A 12,177-nucleotide genomic window follows, 5' to 3' on the forward strand; every position below is an offset into this window, starting at 1 on the left:
TGTTAACATACAGATAACTATGAAGACATCTTTAACAGGTTAGACCTCACTTGGGTCACGGTGAGCAGATCTGGGCACCTCACCTTAAGGAAGGGTATTTTGGCCTTGGAGGGACTGCAACGTTGGTTTTCAAGGATGATCCCTGGACTTCAGGGGTTAAGTTATGAGGAGAGATGATACAAATTAGGCCCGTCTTCTCTAGAATTTAGAAGGTTAAGGGGTGACCTGATCGAAGTCTTCAAGGTATTAACAGAAAAAGACAGAGTAGATTAAGTTGAACTGTTTCCACTGGTTGGAGATTCTCGAACTAGGGGGCATAGTCAAAACATTAGGGGCAGACCATTCAGGAGAGATGTTAGGAAGGGTGGTAGAGGTTTGGAACTCTCTCCCACACACAGTAGTTGAAGCTAGATCAGTTGTTAGTTTTAAATCTGAGATAGATAATTTTTTGTTAAGCAAAGATATTAAGCGATATGGGCCAAAGGCAGGTACAGGGAGCTAGGCCACAGAGCAGCCATGATCTCATTGAATGGTAGGACAGGCTCGAGGGGTTGAATGGCCTACTCCTGTTCCTACGTTTCTATGCCCTATCTTCCTCGGTGCGCTCTGCAATCAACTCCACCCCAACAGAAAAAGATTTTTGATCCACAGGGTGGTAAAGGGTTATGGGACAGGTGGGCAGGCAGGAAAATGGAGTTGAGGCAAATCAGCCATAATTTTATTGAATGGCGAACCGGCTGGAAGGGCCGAATCCTCCTACTTTTTCTTATTTTCTCGGGTGGTTACCGGTCAGGAGGAGGTTACAAAGATGTGGATAAGCAAGGGCTTAGAGGGATTTGAACGTGAATATAAATCTAAAACCAAGGCATCAATATACACCATTTAATTCGGATGGATGCAATTGCTTTCCATATCCACCAGATTTACCAATTTGTTTAAATAGCAACTTGACAGATAAAGTCCACAATTAAAGGTATAAATCCCATTTTAAATGAACCAAATGTAGGAACTAATTGAATTGCCGGCAAATTAATTATTTATCCCAATATCAATTTTTCAGTACTGCTCAAAATTGAAAGAGAAAGAACTTCCATCCGCATCGTACCTCAGAACATCGCACATCATTCAGAAAAAGCAAGCTAAAGTACAATTACTCTGGTTACGTATGCAGATGTGGCAGCCAATTCGTGTACGGTTAAAGTACAAACAGCAAGAAGATAAATGACAGTTAAACTGATTTTGGCACTGTGGATTGAGAAGGATGTCCGTCGGGACACTAGGGTTCTCTGCTGTTTGTTGATTAGAGCCCTGAGATCTTAGATATCTTTACAGGTAGACGAGGCCTCACGTTGAATAAGTCATTCAAAGTACAGCTACTTGGAAAATACAGTACACTCGGAGTTCTGCAATGAGGGGCGAGATTCTCCGACCCCCCGCCGGGTCGGAGAATCGCCGGGGGCTGGCGTAAATCCCGCCCCCGCCGGTTGCTGAATTCTCCGGCACCAGATATTCGGCGGGTGCGGGAATCGCGCCGGTTGGCGGCGCCCCCCCCCCGCGTTTCTCCGGCCCGCATGGGCTGAAGTCCCGCTGCTAAAATGCCTGTCCTGCCGGCGTAGATTAAACCACCTACCTTACCGGCGGGACAAGGTGGCGCGGGCGGGCTCCGGGGTCCTGGGGGGGGGCGCGGGGCGATCTGGCCCCGGGGGGTGCCCCCACGGTGGCCTGGCCCGCAATCGGGGCCCACCGATCCGCGGGCGGGTCTGTGCCGTGGGGGCACTCTTTTCCTTCCGCCTTCGCCACGGTCTCCACCATGGCAGAGGCGGAAGAGACTCCCTCCACTGCGCATGCGCGGGAATGCCGGCAGCGGCCGGTGACGCTCCCGCACATGCGCCGCCCGGAGATGTCATTTCCGTGCCAGCTGGATGGGCACCAAAGGCCTTTTCCGGCAGCTGGTGGGGCGGAAATTCGTCCGGCGCGGGCCTAGCCCCTTAAGGTTGGGGCTCGGCCCCCCCCAAGATGCGGAGCATTCCGCACCTTTGGGGCGGCGCGATGTCTGACTGATTTGTGCCGTTTTGGGCGGCAGTCGGCGGACATCGCGCCGATACCAGAGAATTTCGCCCCGCGTGTCAGCCTAGATTTCTTTTTTAATTTTTCCAATTAAGTGTCAATTTAGCTTGGCCAATCCACCTAGCCTGCACATCTTTGGGTTGTGAGGGTCAGACCCACACAGACACGGGGAGAATGTGAAAACTCCACACAGACAGTGACCCAGGGCAGGGATCGAACCTGGGTCTTCGGCACCCTGAGGCAGCGGTGCTAATCACTGCGCCACCATGCTGCCCATGTCAACCTAGATAATGTGCTCAAATTCTGGTGTGGAGCTTGAGCCCATATCCTTCCAACGGAAAGGCCAAAGTATTACCAGCTAAGCCAAGCCAATATCATTGTTCATTACACTTTTTTGGCCCTTTTAGTTCAATGTCCCCATACCTTCCAACAGTCCGAGCAAACTACTAATAGTAAGCGTTCGGTATAAGTGCAAAAGCAGACTGCTTGGCAATTAAAGCACTGGAGAGACTTGGATTCTGCTTCAAAAACGTTCTCCCTTGCCTGCAAAATATCAAAGTAATATTAGAACAGACAATGAAGAATCTGTATTGCAATAGAAAGCTGAATTTCTACAATTTTAGGGGCCTTTCATACAATGAACTGACCTGTACACCATTAACTGATGAAGATAGATCCCACACTTTGAGGTCTCCTGTCACTGATATGCCCACCAGTGAATCCTCTGCAAAATACATTGACATAGAGAAATATTTAAGCATTACACAGACGGTTAGCACTTAAAAAGATGTCGGTCTGAAAGTGGCCTTCAATGAAAAGTATCACAATGTATCGGGTCTTCAAATGAAAACGGATCAAACCAGACGTACAATTATCCATCCTTTTAAAATGCATGTTCAGAAAATTGCTTCCAGTTAAAATGATTATTTTCTGTTCAAAGCATTCCAATTTCATTTTGTTGTTGAATACTCAATGGTCATTTTTTTAAAGCAAAGAATATAAAGTTTAGATAATCACAAACGGCTGCTATTTCTTTGTGTCATCAATCCACTGCACATGATCAAAATGCAATAGGTAGAATAATAAAATCATACATAACGGAAGGAGGCCATTCGGTCCATTGCATATGCGCCAGCTCTTTGAGAGAGCTATCCAATTAGTTTCACACCCCTCCTCCTTCTCCATTAGACTGCCAATCTTTTATTTGTAAGTGCAACTCCAATTGCCTTTTGAAAGGAACAATTGAATCCGCTCCCGCCATCTTTCAGGCAGTGCATCCCAGATTACACCAGGTCACTTTCCAAGAGAAATGCCCCTCATCTCCTCTGTGGTTCTTCTAGTTTAAACCTGCGTTCCCTGGTCATTGACCTTCCCGCTGTGCAAGGAACTGAGGGGGTGCAGGAACGGAAAATTCAGATCATGGATGGGGCCTCTTTATTACCTCTTTCAAAACATCTCCTGATTTTGAATTCCTTGTTACCTTGAATCCTTTGGGAATGGACAATGCACATCGAGCTGATCCAGTCTGGTGTGGTAGATGAAACAAGAGCATGAAGAAGCTGCAGGCTGCGTGCATCAATGACCAGGACATCCTGATACTCTCCACAGCAAAGCAACCAGCCATCGCCTGACATCCGAAAATGACGGTAGTAGTACTGTACGAGGATAATCTCAAAATTATTTTATGAATAAACCATATCAATCACAAATATTAAAGCTCTTTACGGACACACTTATTTGTATACTTTTTAGTTAACTACATTACTTGAGATTCTCAGAGGATTAATGACATTCCATTCACATATTTTACAACCACATGTGGGCACTATCAAAATGGCCAAAATATCTGAAGCTGGTGAGAGATCCCCTGGCAATGGTCTCACACGGCATCACTTCAATATACTCCAATGTTAGATCAAGATTCAAGAGAATCATAAAATAGTCTAGAAAGAGCCCATTCAGCCCACTGAGGACGGGATTCTCCGGCCATTCACTGGCGGCGGGATTCTCTGCTCCCGCGGGTTACCCAGCGATGTGTTGTGGCTCCATTGGAAAATCCCATTGAACAAGTGGCAGAAGTAGAGAACCCGGCGCCAACGAACGTCGCGCCAAAATTCTCTATCATTGCCAGCAGCAGTAGTGGGGCAGAATCGCAACGGAGAACCCAGGCCTGAGTCTTTGCAACTCTTTTGAAGAGTAATCTACTGAGTCTTACACCATGGCACTTTCCCTACATCCCTGACACATTTTCTCCAAATAATTGGTTCAATTCCCTTTTGAAGCTCCCATTGAATTTGTTGCCACTACCCAATTGGGCAGAGCATTGCAAATTTGAACTACCGATTGTGCAAAATGTATTTTTTGACATGTCACCTCTGGTTCTTTTACCAATCGCTTTAAATCTGTGGACTCCAGTTACCAACCTTCAGCTAGGAGAAACAGTGGGCTGGATTCTCCACTGTCGGGATTCTCCGTTCAGCCAGCAGTGCACCCATGCCCGGGGATTTCCCGACAGCGTGGGGCTGCCCATTGGCCGGCTGGCGGGACGGAGGATGGCGCCCAATTCCTCTTTATTTTCTCTATCTAAACCCTTCATGATTTTAATCACCGCTGTCAAATCTCCACTTGGCCTTCTGTGCTTTGAGGAAAACAGCCCTGGTTTCATCAATCTAACCATATCAATGCAATCTTTCAACGTTCAAGTGAATCTTTTGTGTAAGCTCTCAAAACCCTAAGCTCAGTGTCCGGAATTGGGCACAACACTCCAGTTAGGACCAAACTGGTGTTATTTACAGGTTTTTCGCATAACGTCCTGGATTTCTACTCAATGCTAACTGCTTAAAAAGCCCACGATCCCAAAAGCTTTGTTAACCTGGTTTGCCATCTATCGTCAGAGACCTGTGGGCAAACATCCCCAGGTCTCCTCTCTTCTTGTACCCACTATGAAACGGGGAGGGCGTGTTGCCACTCCCCAATCTTCCTTCTAAAATATACCACTTCCCACTTCCTCGTGCTGGGTTTCGTCAGTCCTGTGTATGCCCATTCCACTAGCCTGTCTATGGATAGATGTCCATCACTATCATCCTCACCGTCCACTTCACTTTCACATTTTATGTCATCTGCAAACTTCAGAACTATACTGGTTACCTCCAAGCCATTAATGTATAACAAAAGCAGTTGTCCTCATAATGAATGTTGGAGAAGCCACTGTATATCCAGTCGGTAAAATAGTTATTCACCATAACTCTCTGTTTACTATAGATCAGCTCAATTCTGTACCTATGCTGCTACAGCCCCTTTTGTTGCATGAGCTTCACTTTTGCTAAGAAGCATATCATGTCCATCACTTTTATACTGTTGGCTGCTTCCCTCCCATAGTTATCGCCGCAATGTAAAATTGGTCGTCTTTCAACTATCATTTGCGCTTGATTCGTGACTGGGTGGTTTTAAACAAGCCTTCACACATATTGACTCACAACAATATTGTTCCTACACAACTATTTTACATAATTACCTTAAATGACAAGCAGTAGTTAGCACTGCTGCCTCACAGCGCCAGGGACGCGGGTTCAATTCCGGCCTCGGGTGACTGGCTGTGTGGAGTTCGCACATTCTCCCCGTATCTGCGTGGGTATCCTCCGGGTGCTCCGGTTTCCTCCCATAGTCCAAAGATGTGCAGGTTATGTGGATTGGCCATGCTAAATGTGCAGGGTCACGGGAATAGGGCAGGGAAGCAGGTCTAGGTAGAGTGCTCTTTTGGAGTGTCAGTGCAGAATCAATGGGCCGAATGGCCACTTTCCGCACTGTAGGGATTCTATGGGTTATAACCTGGGACTTGTCATTTGGCCTCCGCAGCAGCTGGGAGTGGAGGTGGGAGGGTGTTGAAACCAGTTGGCGTGCTGGTTCTCCCGCTCCATTCCACCCCCAGGCCATTTTTGCAGAGGTGAGGGGGCTATGGGGAGGCGGGGCTACCTGCCTATTTGTGATGGGTAGCCAATCCATGCTTGTTAAGGGCCATAAGGCCAATTAAAAGCAGCCAATAGGGATGTTCCAGTCAGCCACCAGTGTCCTGCAGCAAGTGCGGGATTCTTCCGGGTGCTCCGGTTTCCTCCCACAGTCCAAAGGTGTGCAGTTTAGGTGGATTGGCCATACTAAATTTCCCCTTAGTGTCCAACAGGTCAGGTGGGTTACTGGGCTACGGGATAGGGTGGAGGTGTGGGCTTAAGTAAGCTGCTCTTTCCAAGGGCCGGTGCAGACTCAATGGGCCAAATGGCCTCCTTCTGTACTGTAAATTCTATGAGGAATGGGGAGGGGGGTGCAGCTTAGTTGGCTGCTCCCAGCCCCCCAGCAGCAGGTCTGAGGGGACCAGAACACAGACAGGCCTCGAGGCCTGCCTCGTCTCCTGGGTGCAGTGACCGCCGCGAGCAGCCCCCTCAGCGGTGGCCTTTCCCTGCCCCCTCAGTGGTGGCCCTGCAGCAAATGCCATTATTATGTAAACTTTAGAAAAGCTCAAGCGAGGGCACCACCATTTTGAAGCACCCTCTCTCTCTCTTGCCCTCCATTCCACCCAGCTGCCGCTTTCCTGCATTGATTGGATAGCGAGGCTGCCCTCTGTCCATTAGTTGACCGCTCTCGGAAAAAAAAATCACACTATGTGACTGTTTCCCACACTGCTAACTTCTGACCTGCATCGCAGTGTGAGTTCAGAAGCTCACTGGGGAAATTCAGCTTTCCCTGAGGATTTAAAGGTGATCAGGCTGGAATTCCCCCCTTCAGTGCAATGGTCTTCTGACAGCCTCGTGAGCTTTTGGAAGTGCGATGTTCTATCTTTTAACTAGCTCGCTGACTTGGGCTGCATGTTTGCATGTCTGTTGATTCACAGCGCCAGGGTCCCAGGTTCAATTCCCGGCTTAGGTCACTGTCTGTGCGAAGTCTGAACGTTCTCCCTGTGTCTGCGTGGGTTTCCTCCGGGTGCTCCGGTTTCCTCCCACAAGTCCCGAACGACGTGCTGTTAGGTAACCGTTTACCTGAACAAGTGCCAGAATGTGGCGACTAGGGGCTTTTGACAGTAACTTCATTGCAGTGTTAATGTAAGCCTACTTGTGACAATAAAGTTTATTATTATTATTACTAAAGACCCACAGTGATGTGGTTGACTCTGAAATGGCCTCGCAATCAGGGATGGGCAACAAATCAGCGACGTCCACATCCACTGAATTAAATAAAAACTTTTGGGCGGCACAGTGACACAGTAGTTAGCACGGGACACAAGGTTCAATTCCAACCTTGGGTGACTGTCTGATGGGATTTTGCACATTCTCTGCGTGTCTGCGTGGGTTTCCTCCGGGTGCTCCGGTTTCCTCCCACAGCCCAAAGATGTGCAGATCAGGTGGATTGGCCACGCTAAAATGACCTCTTAGCATCCAAAGGTTAAGTGGGGTTCCGGTGATAGAGCGTGGAGTGGGCCTTGGTTAGGCTGCTCCATTGGAGGGTTGGGTGCAGATTCAATGGACTGAATGGCCTCCTTCTGCACTGTAGGGATTCTAGATCTGTGGATTCTATGATTAAGCGGGTATTAGGGCGGGATTCTCCGATCCCCCGCAGGGTCGGAGAATCTCTGGGGGGCGGCGTTAATCCTGCCCCCGCCAGCTGCCGAATTCTCCGGCACCGGAGATTTGGCCGGGCCGGGAATCGCACCGCGCTGGTCGGCGGCCGCTGGCAGCGCCCCCCCCTCCTGGCGATTCTACGGCCGGGATGGGCCGAGTGGCCGCCCGTTTGCGGCCGGTCCCGCCGGCGTATGTTGCGACAGGTACTTACCGGCGGGACCTGGCTGCACGGGCGGCCTCCGAGGTCCTCGGGGTGGGGGGGGGGGGGGGTCTGGCCCTGGGGAGTGCCCCCATGGTGACCTGGCCTGCGATCGGAGCCCACCGATCCACGGGGGGGCCTGTGCCGTGGGGGCACTCTATTCCTCCGCGTCGGCCGGTATAACAGTCCGTGATGGCCGACACGAAGCTGACCCCCCACCCTGCGCATGCGCTGAATGACGCCAGCACATGCTGGCGCTCCCGCGCATGGGCCAACTCGCGCCGTCCGGCAGAGGCCCTTCCGCACCGGCCGGCACGCGCAAACCACTCCAGCACCGGCCTAGCCCCTGAAAGTGCAGAGGATTCCGCACCTTCGGGGCGGCCCAACGCCGTGGTGGTTCACTCCACTCCTTCCCGCCGGAGTTGCCCGCCCCGCCGGTTCGCGGAGAATCCCGACCTTAATGTCAGGTGGAGGATTTAGTTTCGTTTTTCCAGTCTTTAATGTCTCACATTCTTGTGAAATCCAGCTGCAGCTTGGAGGCAGTCTCTTTGCCTGGCTGGTGCTGTACTGGTGACACAGCTTCAAATGCCAATGGCTTCTGCGTTTGACAATGACATTATTACAATAACTTATGCTGAAATAAAAAGAGAAAATTCTGGATAAACACAGCAGCTCTGACAGCATCTGTGGAGCGAGAAGTGGAGTTAACGTTTTGTAGAAATATGATGAATTATATATTCTGCCCCAACCTCCTCTCCAAGTACACAATTCATCATATATCTAACGCTCTTCAGTTCTGTAGATATGGACGCGAAACGTGAACTCGGTTTCTCTCTCCACAGATGCTGTCACACCTGCTGCGATTTTCTGGCATTTTATCTTTTTATTTAGGATTTCCAGCATCTGCAGTATTTTGCTTTTATCTTTTTGCCGAATGTTGGTTTTATCGAACCGATGGCACCGGGAATTATTTTAAACCCTGACCTGAGGCCATGTGTAATAAATTAATAATTGCTTGTTTTTTCCCTTCGGCATGCAGAGTCAGGTGGCTTTGCATGAAAGATTCTCAAGCTGAACTGGGCATTAATGTCAGCGTCAGAGCTTTCAGAGGGAACAGAGTGTTCTTCACGCATTCAAAATCACGGTTTGCTTTCATACAACATTGGAGGAAATGCCTTTGAAATCAATGTAACAGCAATCAGGAACAGCAATTTATCAAAAACTCTTTCAGATCACAGTCCCACAATGCTTTCAAATTTCAATGAATGACAGCGCACACAACTCAATGCATCAAATGGAGAAGCAACACATCAAAAGTCGGAGTACTTACATAGATTGCAGTGTGGGTGAAGGGCAGTTTTGCATGTTCTATGCACTGGCCATTGGTGACATTCCAAAGACACATCTCCCTGCAAAAGGGGACCTCAAATGTTACTCTTCAGCATTTCTAGTCAATTGACTGAAATCACTTTATGGCATCAAGATCTTCTTTGGTGCCCCAGTTAAACATGATCACACCATCTGAAGATGCTTTTATTTTGTTGGAGAATACTGAGCAGGACACTGTTGTTCCCATTACTTATCATAGAATCCTTACAGTGCAGATGGAGGCTTTTCACAGTAACTTCATTGCAGTGTTAATGTAAGCCTACTTGTGACGATAACGATTATTATTATTATTCGGCCCATCAAGTCTGCACCGACCCTCTGCCCCCCCCCCCATATTCCCAGAACCCTGCAACCTAACCGTTGGACACTGAGGGGCAATTCTAGCAAGGCCAATCCACCTTAAGATGCACATCTCTGGACTGTGGGAGGAAACCAGAGCACCCGGAGGAAACCCACGCAGACACGGGGAGAACGTGCAGACTCCAGTCACCCGAGATCGGAATCGAACCGGGGTCCTTGATGCTGTGAGGCAGCAGTGCTAACCTCTGTGCCACCTGTGTCACTGTGCCGACTTGAGAAAGATGACATATCTATTCCTCTTTGTCAGCGAAATTAGTTACGCCCCACAGCACAGCTTGAAAACTCAATGTGGAACTAATAACCAAAGTCCATACGATCTGCAACGAGTCGGAAGTAAACAGGCGTTATGGCTTCAATGTGGTAGATTGCCCATCATGAACATGTGTCACATCCAATTAACAAATGGTACCTTCCGTCCAACTTGGACTTCTTTGCAACGACCATGCATTCTGAAGACTTTCACAGATTTTTTTTATCTTTCCACAGTCCGATTACCAGGATTGTGAGTTCCCTTTATGTTAGAAACACAGTGCCACCCTGTGGCAACTTTTTGCACAACAGGTATTTCCAAGGTTAACTCACAAGCTGCGATGCTTTTTAAATGTTGCAACGGTAAAACTACATAATCACAAAATGAGATGTGATCTGCATCCTATCGTGTGGTACCATGCTTCACAAAGAACAAAGAACAAAGAAAAGTACAGCACAGGAACAGGCCCTTCGGCCCTCCAAGCCCGTGCCGACCATGCTGCCCGACTAAACTACAATCTTCTACACTTCCTGGGTCCGTATCCCTCTATTCCCATCCTATTCATGTATTTGTCAAGATGCCCCTTAAATGTCACTATCGTCCCTGCTTCCACCACCTCCTCCGGTAGCGAGTTCCAGGCACCCACTACCCTCTGTGTAAAAGACTTGCCTCGTACATCTACTCTAAACCTTGCCCCTCGCCCTTAAACCTATGCCCCCTAGTAATTGACCCCTCTACCCTGGGGAAAAGCCTCTGACTATCCACTCTGTCTATGCCCCTCATAATTTTGTAGACCTCTATCAGGTCGCCCCTCAACCTCCATCGTTCCAGTGAGAACAAACTGAGTTTATTCAACCGCTCCTCATAGCTAATGCCCTCCATACCAGGCAACATCCTGGTAAATCTCTTCTGCACCCTCTCTAAAGCCTCCACATCCTTCTGGTAGTGTGGCGACCAGAATTGAACACTATACTCCAAGTGTGGCCTAACTAAGGTTCTCAGTTTAGTTTCTACCTGTTAATCAGATAGCGGAGGTTGTAATATTTGAGTGGGACAAGCCGCACTGGTGTTTGGAGTTTCATTTACCGACATGATTTGTTCGATCAAATGAAGTCCTATTGCAAAATTCAAAGTGAGCAATGATTTGCACGCCATAGGCAAATGAGCACAGTTGGGGGCATCTGGAGTAGCACTTGCCCAACTACTGGCCCTCTCCCTCAGGCCTCCAGTTAATATATATCCTTCCTGCTGGAACCATCCAATTAATTATCACAGCTGTGAGAGGGTGGGCAGGATTCTCCGGTACCCCAGTTGCGTGTTTCTCGGCGGGGTGCCATTCACTGGCGATGGGAATCTCTCTTCCCGCTGCTTGCCAATGGGATTTCCCATTGAAGCCACCCCATGCCATCGGGAAACCCACGGACGAGGGTGCGGTGCCAGCGGAGAAAGGGAATCCAATCCCAACAGCCAGAGAATTCTGGCCAGTGTGTCTAAAGGATTGCTACTAATAAATAGACGATTCCAGCCACCCTCAAACTCTGAAACTGGGTATAGTAAATATAAAGGTCCATTACATGAGGGGGAGGGGCGGGGGCACATCCAGATGGAGTGAAACAGGAACGATATCAGATACATGTCCAATGGAATCACAGCCGGGATAAAGCTGGAGGAAAAATGGAAAACAGGAATAGGTTGATATAAAAAGAGAAAATACAGGACAATCTCAGCAGGTCTTCCCAACATTTGTGGAGAGAGAAGAGAGCTCACATTTCGAGTCTGGATGACTCTTTGTCAAAGCTGGAGGGAACTGGAAATAGGGTTGGATTTGTACTGTGGTTTGGTGGGGGGTGGGGGCCGGGTGTGGAGCAGTGGGGCTGGATAAAGGGCCAGCGATAGAGATTGACAAAGATGTCGTGGACAGAAAGACAAAGAGAATGTAAATGGGGGTGATTAAGGCAAAGAAGAGTGCTGATATGAAATGAAATGAAAATCGCTTATTGTCACAAGTAGGCTTCAAATGAAGTTACTGTGAAAAGCCCCTAGTCGCCACATTCCGGCACCTGTTCGGGGAGGCTGGTAAGGGGAGGCTGATGAAGAAATTAGAATGTGTTAATGGCTGAAAAAGGTGAGCAGTGTGTCAAAGGACAACTAGGGACACGGAACAGATGGTCTCAGTGGGCGGGGGTGGGTGTACAATGGTGAGGGAAAAACAGATCGATGGAAGAAATGAAAATAAATTGATAGAAATAAAAATGGGGTGAAGGTGGAGGAGAGAGTTCACAGTCTGAAGTTGTTGAACTCAATGT

At 48.6% G+C, this 12,177-nt stretch overlaps 1 protein-coding gene across 2 annotated transcripts in view; it reads right to left on the reverse strand.

Moving 5' to 3' along the window:
- The window catches only part of LOC140387499 (WD repeat-containing protein 72-like), a 510,520-nt gene that overhangs the window by 442,287 nt on the left and 56,056 nt on the right, over positions 1-12,177 (reverse strand). For both annotated transcript variants that reach the window (XM_072470674.1, XM_072470672.1), the window contains exons 5-8: positions 9,203-9,281; positions 3,548-3,722; positions 2,715-2,791; positions 2,491-2,610 (exon numbers count right to left, since the gene is read on the reverse strand). In XM_072470674.1, the coding sequence (XP_072326775.1) occupies positions 2,491-2,610; positions 2,715-2,791; positions 3,548-3,722; positions 9,203-9,281 (451 nt within the window). The remainder of the gene's footprint in view (positions 1-2,490; positions 2,611-2,714; positions 2,792-3,547; positions 3,723-9,202; positions 9,282-12,177) is intronic.

The sequence above is a fragment of the Scyliorhinus torazame genome, chromosome 12, assembly GCF_047496885.1.
Source record: "Scyliorhinus torazame isolate Kashiwa2021f chromosome 12, sScyTor2.1, whole genome shotgun sequence".
NCBI classification, from domain to species: domain Eukaryota; kingdom Metazoa; phylum Chordata; class Chondrichthyes; order Carcharhiniformes; family Scyliorhinidae; genus Scyliorhinus; species Scyliorhinus torazame.